This window comes from Saccopteryx bilineata, chromosome 5 (assembly GCF_036850765.1).
Source record: "Saccopteryx bilineata isolate mSacBil1 chromosome 5, mSacBil1_pri_phased_curated, whole genome shotgun sequence".
Classification (NCBI taxonomy): domain Eukaryota; kingdom Metazoa; phylum Chordata; class Mammalia; order Chiroptera; family Emballonuridae; genus Saccopteryx; species Saccopteryx bilineata.
The window spans coordinates 147,474,438-147,486,335 of record NC_089494.1 but is presented as its reverse complement, the minus strand read 5'-3'; the positions used below and the strand labels follow the sequence as shown (position 1 = coordinate 147,486,335).

General features: G+C 44.2%; 1 protein-coding gene and 1 pseudogene across 1 annotated transcript; both read left to right on the top strand.

Moving 5' to 3' along the window:
• Window positions 1-1,012: 1,012 nt before the first annotated feature.
• LOC136338534 (large ribosomal subunit protein eL39-like) lies at window positions 1,013-1,168 on the top strand. Its single transcript, XM_066280998.1, has one exon. The coding sequence runs from the start codon at window positions 1,013-1,015 to the stop codon at window positions 1,166-1,168; it is 156 nt and encodes a 51-aa protein (XP_066137095.1).
• A 9,591-nt stretch (window positions 1,169-10,759) lies between these two features.
• Window positions 10,760-11,583, top strand: LOC136337932 (ras-related protein Rab-11A pseudogene; annotated as a pseudogene).
• The last annotated feature ends 315 nt before the right edge of the window (window positions 11,584-11,898 follow it).

Below are 11,898 nucleotides of genomic sequence, written 5' to 3'. Positions count from 1 at the left end.
AGAACTTGGCATGGAGAGCTGGCCCATGGAGATCCTGAGGAAAGGGTCAGCCTGTAATTCAGGAGGCTCTGCTTCTCCTGGGAGCAGCATTGGGATCCAAGCTGCCCCACTTGTGCACTGGACTCCCATCTGCTGCTTTTCCTTCCTACACCCTCCTCTTGTTCATGATGTAGAGACTACTCTCACACTTGCCCATCTTACCTGGTCTCACCCCTCATATATCTGATGCCACACTGGCAGCGTTTCTGGAGCTCTGGCCTATCTGCACTGTGGATGATAAAAGGAGTTATGGAAAGTAACTTCACAGGGTGATCAGATCATAAGTTTCTAACTGGCCAAGTCGTGGTAGGCAGTCATGCCCCAGGCACCCTTAGTAGAGTTTATCTTTGCCTTGAGCAAAGCCCTGTTCATTGTTTTTGTGCATCTAGGTTAATACATCTTTGAAATAAGCTGTAACCACCCTCAAGTAAGCACATAATTTTGTTAACTATCCATTGCCTTGCTTGTTCCCACCTCCACATAATCCTCACTCCTTAATTTCAAATGCATAAAAGAAGCTGCAAAACTGCTACTCCACGGAGCACCTGAGATCTTGCTCCCCAGAGTATGTTGTCAACTTGGCTCAAATTCTTATAAAAATTCCCTACAGATTTGGATGTTTCTTACATCGACATTGACGTGGCATTTCAGCATAGAAGGGAACAAACTGTTGGCTGATAAACGATCAGAAAGCTTTAAGCAAAATGTAAGAGAGTTAAATAAATAGCCCAAAAGCAAGGTAGTGCCAAGCAAGTTCAAGCTTTTGCCTGTTTCCCCTTTATCTACTACTCTCCCCCATGGAAACCAAACTGTCTGGTTCAAATCCATGTCACCACTTACCAGCTGTGTGGCCTTGGACCAAGAACTTAACTCCTCGTTACCTTTCTCTTTTCCAATGGTAAAACAGGAAATAGTAGAACTGAAGATCTCTTTTTCTCTGCTATCACGGTGCGTGCAGTTGACTCTTCTCACCATGTCTTCTCACAAAACTTTCATGATCCAGAGGGTCTTGGCCAAGAAACAAAAGCAAAATTGGCCCATTCCCCAGTGGATTCAGATACAAAGCGGTAATAAAATCAGGAACAATTCCAAGAGGAGACATTGGAGAAGAACCGAGCTGGGTCTATAAAGTATCGCACACGAATGGCTCATACACTTGTGCTGTATCTGGGTTGCGTGCATTTTACCCGTCACTGAAAAGATCACTACTATCTGGACAGTTTGGTGTGTTTCACTGAGAAATTATTGGAAGAATGATTTTATGTTAATATGTTTCTGCTCTAGTACATTGGATCAGTAATAAATATATGAGGCCTTTAAAAAAATAGAACTCAAGTGTACCATTTTTATTCTTAGCCGATAAATTCATAACAGCTACCTCTTACAGAATATACCAGGCTCAGTATTAGGTACTTTAAACAGATAATCTCTAATCTTTAATAATTACCCAACCAGATAGGTACTATTGCTATTCTAGAGATAAGCAAGCAATCGCAGAGATTAAACAACTCGCCATAGGACACTGAGTGTGGAGCTGACGGAGGTCTTTCATAGACGTTATCCTAGGTAGGGAAGAGGAAACTGGGACTAGAGACGATTTCCCAATGATTTCAAGGTGGTGACTAGCAGCATCCCCAGACCAGAGTAGGTACACCGTAAATGTTTAAGTGGATGAATGAAGGAACTAATAATGGCTGTACAAGTCAGTGTGTACCCTCAAGTTCACAGACAGGCCTAAAGCAATTGGACCAAAGGTAAACTGGGATCTAAGTGAACCTGGCTCTCCCCACAGTCTGGGAATCACTGACTTTAGATTCCTTAAATTCCCCATCTGACCAAGGCTGAAACCACATCATTCTGCAGTCTTGAGAATTTCATTGGGTAACTTGGTCCCTCCAGTAACTGGTCTTCACACCAGCCGCCCCCTGACCCCCAGCACCTACTCTCACATCCATCCTTCCGGGCACCCAAAGCTCAGTCTCACAGTTTTCCATGCTCCTAAAACAATCCCACTCCATCCCTGCCTCAGAAACTTCCCATTAACTCCATTTTATTGAACTTTATTATGTGTGCGGTGTGTGTGTGGCGAGGAGAATCTGGTAAGAGGAATTCATACTAAGATGTAAATGACTAAATTTCAATTATCAGGTAGATTGTGAATTTTTGTTCCATCCACTAGGAAGAAAACCAATCAAATCAGTCAAACTCTCCCCTGTTAGAGTTTATTGTAGAGCTAAGAAATATGTCATAAAAGGAGTCATTACGGAACAATTAAGTGCTGAAAGAGCTCTGTGACGCTCAAGCCCTACCCAGAGCCACAGGCCTTCTCAGCTGGCCAGGCCCTGGGAGGCTGCCCCGAGGCCGGAGGCCCCACTTCTGCAGTCAGGGTGCTCCCACTGCTTCCAGAGCCCTGGCCAGACAGCTGTCTGAATCGCCCGTGCTGATTTCATCCCCAGTTTCATCACAACTCACTTAATCTGTTTCATAAGCTTAGATTTCAGGTAAGATTTTGTTTGAAGAGACGGATCTGTGGTTATGACAGATTTGTAAACCACTATCTAATCCAAGCCACCAGTTTACAGAAAAGTGACTCTGGAGAAAGGTTACTTGCTTGAGGCACTCAGGAGGTAGTGGCAGTTAAGACTGGCACCCAGGTTTTTAAAATAAACACATTATTTAAGTGGAACACACATACAAAAATGCACAGTTTGATAAATGCTCAAAGTTAACACACCTGCACAACCACTGCCCCCTCAAGAATTAGGTCACTGCCAGGCCACAGAGGCCTCTGTGCTCCCTCCCCGTCATCACCCCCAAGGGAACCAGAATCTTTTCTTTTTAATTGAGTTTATTGGGGTGACATTGGTTGATAAAATTATACAGGTTTCAGGCACAACTCTAAACCACAACATCAATATTTGCATTGTGTGGTCACATACCCCTCTGGTAACCAGAATCTTGACTTAGCTTGTATGGTTTGAACTTTATATCAGTGGCATTGCATACATGTATTCTATTGGGTCTAGCTTTATTCACTTAACATTTTGCTCACAAGATTTTGTTAGCCTTTTATAGCCATGGTTCCTTCGTCATCATCATTCTATAGTATCCCATTGTACAAATATACCACAATTTATTTATCCATATGATGGAACAATGAATCGTTTCCACTTTGGGGCTATCACAAGTAATGCTGCTGGAACATTCTTATACATATCTTAAAGCCACATAAAGGCTTTTTTTTTTTTTTTTTTTTTTTGTATTTTCCGAAGTTAGAAGCGGGGAGGCAGTCAGACTGGACTCCCACATGTGCCCAACCGGGATCCACCCGGCATGCCCACCAGAGGGCAATGCTCTGCCCATCTGGGGTGTTGCTCTGCTACGGCCAGAGCCATTCTAGCACCTGAGGAGGAGGCCATGGAGCCATCCTCAGCGCCAGGGCCAACTTTGCTCCAATGGAGCCTTGGCTGCAGGAGGGGATGAGAGAGACAGAGGAAGGAGAGGGGGAGGGGTGGAGAAGCAGATGGGCGTTTCTCCCGTGTGACCTGATCAGGAATCAAACCCAGGATTTCCACACGTTGGGCCGATGCTCTACTGCTGAGCCAACCAGCCAGGGCTGCCACATACAGGGTCAATGCCAAAAACTTTTGCAGGGTCAATGCCAAAGAGTGAAATTGTTGGATCACAGTGCATGCCTGCATTCAGTAAACATCATCAAATAGTTTTTCAAAGGGATAATTTCAACTTTTGCTCCCACATGAGAATTTCTACTATTCAAAGTCTTGCCAATACTTGGGTCTTTTTCTTTTTTAGTCCTTCTGGCTAAAATACATATATTGTAGTATCTGATTGTAGCTTTTATTTGGATTTCCTATGATCAAGGAGGCAGAGAAACTTTTCATTGCTTATTGGCCATTTGGATATTTTCTTTTATAAACACCATAGATGTACAACTGTGTTTTCTTAGGCTGTGGGGCAGCTGTGTTAGGCCTGCACACTGATATAACAGCTGCAAGCACTTTGCTTGTTAGTGCGTGAGCACAGTGGCAGAGGCACGTGTGTAGGGCCTATACAGTATAAGGCTATGGGTGTTTGTGCTCGAGAGAGATGGGGGACTGTGGATGGCAGGGTGCCTGCCTGCCACTGTGAGGGGCCATTTTGCTGTTTGTTTGCCTGAGGGGCAGTTTCCTCTGCCTTTGTGCTTGTCCGCTGTTGTGAGACTCTATTAAACAGAACGGCCCAACCCTTTCCGGCTCCACAGTTTTTCTACCGTCTGCCCGAATCCAGTGTGGACCTGCCTGGCCTTGGCCACCAGCATTACATAAGCTATTTTGGGTTGGCTTGGTTTTTGGTTTTTCTTTATCCACAGTGACTTTTGTGTATCTACACGTACAGGAACAAAACCATCTCCTAGATAAGGGCGCTGGGGCCAGACAGCCTTGGTAAAGTTCCAGTTCGAGCAGCGACAAGCTATCTTTCTGGGCCAGTCCATCCCCCTCCATACTCCAGCTAGGCCATCTGTGAAATGGGGATCCTTACTCCATAAGCCTGAATGAGTGAATGTGTGCTCACATCTAGAGCAAAGTGTGGCATGTCATAAGTGCTCGATACACTGGGATATTTACTGTTATACCTAGCATTCTGTACCGGGAAGCACCCGAAGCTGCCAAGGAAGAGCAGGAGGACTGAAAGAGTAAGACTGAAATAAAATTTCACAACTTGTTGTTAACTTATCACCACTTATGCAGCATCCTCATATTTCTCCCAACTGAAAAGAGGCATTTCCCTTCTGCATGGGAACCAGAGAAGAGGTGAAACTGGTGCTTGAGTAGAGTAGCTGGGCCAATTCATCTCGGTTAAAAAGAAACACAACAGAAGCTGTCCATCAGGCCCACAGGGACCACACATTGGCATCGCAGCATGGGCAGTAGAAGAGGAACACTGGCTGCATAGCTGAAGAGACCCCCCCCACCACCAAATTGAGCACGTTACTCTTACCTCATGAGAGAGGCATAAAACAAGGGGAAAAGACTTCATTAGGGCTCACCCCTGTCTGCCCAAGCTTTTGCCCTTGCTCTGGTCAGCTGGGTATCTGCAGTCCAGTATCAGCCAGTCTGGCTTCTCAAAGACAAAAATCCACCTGCCCACTGGTTCTCAGGTCTTGGCTGGCATGGCCAGGGGACTGCAGGCAGCAGGCCCAGGAGGTCAGCCTGGGCAGCAGAAGCCCTCACTCTGCAGAACTTGAGCTGTGTACAAAGGTGCCCTGCCTGAACACTGTGTGACATGGCCACATCAGGTGCTAGGGACATGATGACTTTCCTAAGGACCAGTACCATAGATTGAGAAAGTAGATTATCTGGCCAGACAGGAAGAGGTCAGGAAGGTCTTGATTTCTTCTGGTAAACAGACCTGAATCAGTGTAAGGATGTAAACAACTGGTCTGTTCTATGAGACCAGGTCTAATGTGAGACCAGAAGGAGTCACAGAGACCCAGGACCCTCATTTTACAGGTAAAAAAGCTGAGGCTCAGAGAAGCTAGAAGACAAAGTATGGGCTTGGGCATAAGGCCTACTTCTGATTACTGAGTCCTCCTTTTAGTGTAACTTGCTGCTTCAGGTGCCTCCAATCCCCACAACTAACTAGTCACCAATCCTAGATGTTTCTCATATAAATAATCTGTGTTCTTTCATTCCTGCTGTCTCCGCTCAGATTTAAGCCCTAAAAACCTGATCTAGACTCTAGGTCATCACTTCCCATCTCCTTCCCTCCAGGCTCCTCTATTCTATCCAATAGTGCCCAGCACAAACTCATTTTCTAAAACAATACTTTGGTTCTATCCTTACCCTGCTCCGAAACTATCACTGGCTTCCTCTTTCCTCTGAGACTACTTTGAACCTCCTCAAGTCTTCACTGAAGATCTGCTCTAGTGGGCTCTCAAGCAACCTCTCTCCTGTATCACCTCTCACTCCGGCTACTTGATCTGCTTTGTCCCTTCAAACTCCCCTGCTCATCTCTGCTTTTCTACAGAGCACGCCACCAGAAACCCCTTTTTTCTTTTTTTTGTTTAATCTCTACTCATCTTTTATGTCTATTAACATTTTTCCCTTGCTGTAGACATAAGCTTTTATTTCCCATACTACATCAAAGACTAGTGTCTTGTCTGTATCTTTTCACATGAGTGGACATATATATTGTGTGTTTTCCCACCCACATTCTAAGTGTTTTAGAGCATAAATATTCTACTCTGTATTCAACTCAACGCACAGCACAGCCCCTATGCAAAGCAGGTGCTAAAAATATATGTTGACTAAAACACAAGAGAAGCCAACAATATGAACAGCCTTCCTAACCAGCGCTTACTCCAGTAAAATAAGTGCTCAGCACTAGGAACATGAAGATTATAGAACATCACCTCCACCTTTCAGGGGCTGCTGGTGGACATGAACATTAACACAAGCAATGACCACGATGATATAGCTCCTGTTACAAAAGTGTGTAAGGACCTAGTAGAAATACTGAGAATAACATTCCAATACTGTCAAAAGAAGTCAGGGAAGGCTTCATGGAAGGGCTGGTGTCACCGCAGCTTCCTTCTCATACTAGCTCTACTAGTTCCATTTTCAGGCCACTGATTCTTGGACCAACTACTAAGGAAACCTTCACAGCAAGCAGAAGCAGGCCGAATCCAAATACAGACTCTGGCTCAGAACGGACTAGAAGAACAGACTTCACTGACCCGTCTTTGTCTGCTGAGGGAAACGAAAGACAGGGAGCTTTTGGTTCTTGTGCTTGAAAACAGTTTATAATTACATTAAGCATAAATGGTAAGCACTAATTAAAAGACAATCACGGTCTGACCAGGTGGTGACGCAGTGGATAGAGTGTCAGACTGGGACGCAGAGGACCCAAGTTCGAAACCCCAAGGTCATCGGCTTGAGCATGGGCTTATCCAGCTTGAGCATAGGGTGGCTGGCTTGAGCGTGGGATCATAGACATGACCCCATGGTCGCTGGCTTGAGCCTAAAGGTCGCAGGTTTGAGCCCAAGGTCACTGGCTTGAGCAAGGGGTCACTTGCTCTGCTATAGCCCCCGGTCAAGGCACATATGAGAAAGCAATCAATGAACAACTAAGGTGCCGCAACGAAGAAGTGATGCTTCTCATCTCTCTCCCTTCCTGTCTGTCTGTCCCTGCCTGTCCATCTCTCTGTCTCTGCCACACATACCAAAAAAAAAAAAAAAAAAAGACAATCATACTGGATAAGAGAAAAAAGCAAGCCCAACTATAAGAAACATGAAAGCATGGATAGTTAAAAGTAGAAGGATGCGGCCCTGGCCGGTTGGCTCAGTGGTATAGAGCATCGGCCTGGCGTGCAGGAGTCCTGGGTTCGATTCCCAGCCAGGGCACACAGGAGAAGTGCCCATCTGCTTCTCCCCCTCCCCTCCTTCCTCTCTGTCTCTCTCTTCCCCTCCTACAGCCAAGGCTCCATTGGAGCAAAGTTGGCCTGGGCGCTGGGGATGGCTCTGTGGCCTCTGCCTCAGGTGCTAGAATGGCTCTGGTTGCAACAGAGCAATGCCCCAGATGGGCAGAGCACTGCCCCCTGGTGGGCATGCTGGGTGGATCCTGGTGGGGCGCATGCAGGAGTCTGTCTGACTGCCTCCCCGTTTCCAGCTTCGGAAAAATGAAAAAAAAAAACAGTAGAAGGATGGGGGGGAATATTCCATGCAAACACACATCCACAGAAAAGGGAGTAGCTATAATAACAGCAGGGTAAATTTCTGAATAGACTATTAGTGGCATTCAAGAGAGGCACTTTGCGCCTGACCAAGCTGTGGTGCAGTGGATAGAGCATCGGACTTGGATGCAGAAGACCCAGGTTTGAGAGCCCGAGGTCGCCAGCTCAAGCGCGGGCTCCTTGGATCCAAGGTCGCTGGCTCGAGCAAGGGGTTACTCAGTTTGCTGAAGGCCCACGGTCAAGGCACATATGAGAAAGCAATCAATGAACAACTAAGGTGTCGCAACGTGCAACAAAAAACTAATGATTGATGCTTCTCATCTCTTCATTCCTGTCTGTCTGTCCCTGTCTATCACTCTCTCTGACTCTCTCTCTCTGTCTCTGAAAAGAGAGAGAGGAAGAGAGAGGGGCATTTTGTAATGATTAAATGGGCCAATAACAACTATCTTCAAATGCATTAATTGCCATCATTTCTGTTTGGTGGTATTCCTGATGTCCACACACTGACGCTCCACTGGTAGTGCTCTCCCTCTATTTCTCCAGTTATTTATTTACCCTTCAGCTCTCAGACTAGACACCCCTGCCTGTTAACCTTCTCTGCTGCCCCTTCTGTGGACCTGGGGACCTTCCTGTAGTGCAGTGACTCTCCTACAGCACAGTGACCTGACCCTATCACATCACTCAACAGGTAGATGCATATCTGCTTCTCTCTTTCCTAAAGGCCAAAGACCACACTGTTCATCTCTGAATTCGGAACACAGTACCAGACACATCATAGATATTTACTTGACGACTGAATAAATGAGAATTGAAGTCCTCAAAAGTTCAAGCCTCTCTCACTGGCTCCCAGAACAGAGGCAGTTTTTATTCAAATAGAAAAAACATTGAACATGCAGTCAGAAGAATTTGTCCTGCTCTACCACTTATAAGAGATGTTCAATAAGCCACTTAACCATAAGGGGCTCAGTCTCCTCACTTGCTAAATAGTGAAAAGAATACTGACCTGTAGAGCTGTCATTTCTAAGTAGCAGTGTTGAAATGTGCTTGGCAAATGTTAGTTAACATTAGAAGCAGTAGATACTGTTGCAGAGTACCAGGACTGAGGCAGGAAAGGTAAGCTGAAGCCCACCCAGCACAGACAGTGGGAGGGGACACCCTGTCTAATGGCGCACTCTCTCACATATGTTTTTCTCCTACTTCAGAGGTGTCATTTTTTTGGTTTTTGATGGCTGCACCCAACACTTTTCTTTCTTGTGAAGTGGTCTACTCGAGCCGTGTGGACCAAGAAGCAAATCGACATCACATGACACATGGCAATGGTAATGACACACCCATTATAGAATAGATTTCTGCAACTCTTCTGATGATTCACGGTACAGGACTTCCTCTGTGTCAGGGGTAAGGCCTGGATGTTCCGTGGAGGAGACACCAGAGCCTGTTTCTGACGCCCTGCTGGCTTTCCCTCTCTAAGACACCAAACGGAACTCTGCACTACAAAAGGGTAAAACCATCTCACTCCTTCTGAGTCAGCCTTCCAACTGCAGGATGTGGGGCTCCAGCCCAGACCTACTGAATAGAAATCACATTTTAACAACATCTCCAATGAGTCACAGGCAGTCAGATTTGAGAAGTACTGGTTGTTTCCCTGCTCTGTTGTCATTTCTTTGAGCAATGACATCCAGCTTTTTTTTTTATTACAAACTACTAACTCCCAATCAGATATTTCTTCAGTCGTAACTTACATACATGCATCACTGCACTATTTTATATACATTATAAAACTTAGACAAAAATTAGAGAGTAAAAAGAATGTGTTATGATAATCAAAACAGCATGGTATTGGCAGAAAAATAGACACTCAGAACAATGGAACAGAATAGAAAGCCCAGAAATAAAACCACATATATATGGTCAAATAATTCTTGATAAAGGGGCCAACAACACACAATGGAGAAAAGAAAGCCTCTTCAACAAATGTGCTGGGAAAACTTGAAAACCACATGCAAAAGAATGAAACTCGACTACAGTTTGTCCCCTTGTACTAAAGTTAATTCAAAATGGGTCAAAGACCTAATTATAAGACCTGAAACAATAAATTACATAGAAGAAAACATAGGTACTAAACTCATGGACCTTGGTTACAAAGAGCACTTTATGAATTTGACTCCAAAGGCAAGGGAAGTGAAGGCAAAGATAAATGAATGAGACTACATCAGACTAAAAAGTTTTTGCTTAGCAAGAGAAACTGACAACAAAATAAACTAACAGCCAAGTAAATGAGCGATGCCATTTTCAAACAACAGCACAGATAAGGGCCTAATATCCAAAATATACAAAGAACTCATAAAACTCAACAACAAACAAACAATCCAATAAAAAAAAATGGGAAGAGGACATAAACAGACACTTCTCCGAGGAAGAAATACAAATGGCCAACAGATATATGAAAAGATGCTCATCTTCATTAGCTATTAGAGAAATGCAAATCAAAACTGCAATGAGATACCACCTCATACCTGTTAGATTAGCTATTATCAACAAGACAGGTAATAATAAATGTTGGAGAGGCTGTGGAAAAAAAGGAACCCTCATTCACTGTTGGTGGGAATGTAAAGTAGTACAACCATTATGGAAGAAAGTATGGTGGCTCCTCAAAACTTAAAAATAGAACTACCTTATGACCCAGCAATCCCTCTACTGGGAATATACCCCCATAACTCAAAAACACTGGTACGTAAAGACACATGAAGCCCCATGTACATTGCAGCATTGTTCACAGTGGCCAAGACATGGAAACAAACAAAAAGCCCTTCAATAGATGATTGGATAAAGAAGATGTGGTGCATATATGCTATGGCAGGGGTCGGGAACCTATGGCTCGCAAGCCAGATGTGGCTCTTTTGATGGCTGCATCTGGCTCGCAGACAAATCTTTATTATAATAAATAATGTTAAAAATATAAAACATTCTCTTCACCCGGTCCGGCAGCCAAAGCTCGGTGCTCGGGTTACCCCTGCAGCGACACCCCCTGGTCCCACCGATACCACTGCTGCTCCCGCCCCTTCACTCCTCGGCTTCGCAATGGGCACCCACGACGACGAGTATGACTACCTCTTCAAAGTTGTCCTTATCGGAGATTCTGGTGTTAGAAAGAGTAATTTGCTGTCTCGATTTACTCGAAATGAGTTTAATCTTGAAAGCAAAAGCACCATTGGAGTAGAGTTTGCCACCAGAAGCATCCAAGTTGATGGGAAAACAATAAAGGCACAGATATGGGACACAGCAGGGCAAGAGTGATATCGAGCAATAACATCAGCATACTATCGTGGAGCTGAAGGTGCCTTATTGGTTTATGACATTGCTAAACACCTCACATATGAAAATGTAGAGCGATGGCTGAAAGAACTGAGAGATCATGCCGATAGTAACATTGTTATCATGCTTGGGGGCAATAAGAGTGATTTGTGCCATCTCGGGGCAGTTCCTACAGATGAAGCAAGAGCTTTTGCAGAAAAGAATGGTTTGTCATTCATTGAGACATCTGCTTTAGACTCTACAAATGTAGAAGCTGCTTTTCAGACTATTCTGACAGAGATATACCGCATTGTTTCCCAGAAGCAAATGTCAGACAGACGTGAAAATGACATGTCTCCAAGCAACAATGTGGTTCCTATTCATGTTCCACCAACCACTGAAAATAAGCCAAAGGTGCAGTGCTGTCAGAACATATAAGGCGCTTCTCCTCTCCCCTAGAAGGCTGTGTATAGTCCATTTCCCAGGTCTGAGATTTAAATATATTTGTAATTCTGTGGTTAAAAAAAATATATATATATATAAATATAAATATATAAATATAAATATAAATATATATATATAAATATATATATATATATATAAAACATTCTCATGTATTACAGTCCATTCATTTCCTACCACTCATGTTCATGGTTGCAGGTGGCTGGAGCCAATCATAGCTGTCTTCCAGGACAATACCAAATTTTTATTGGATAATGCATAACATACACGGGTCATTGTGAGGTCAGGAAGTAAACTTTCCTCCTTTTAGTCAAGTAGTCAGCTAGCTAATTGCAGAAACCCTTTTGATAAAGAAGATGGCTAAAAGAAAA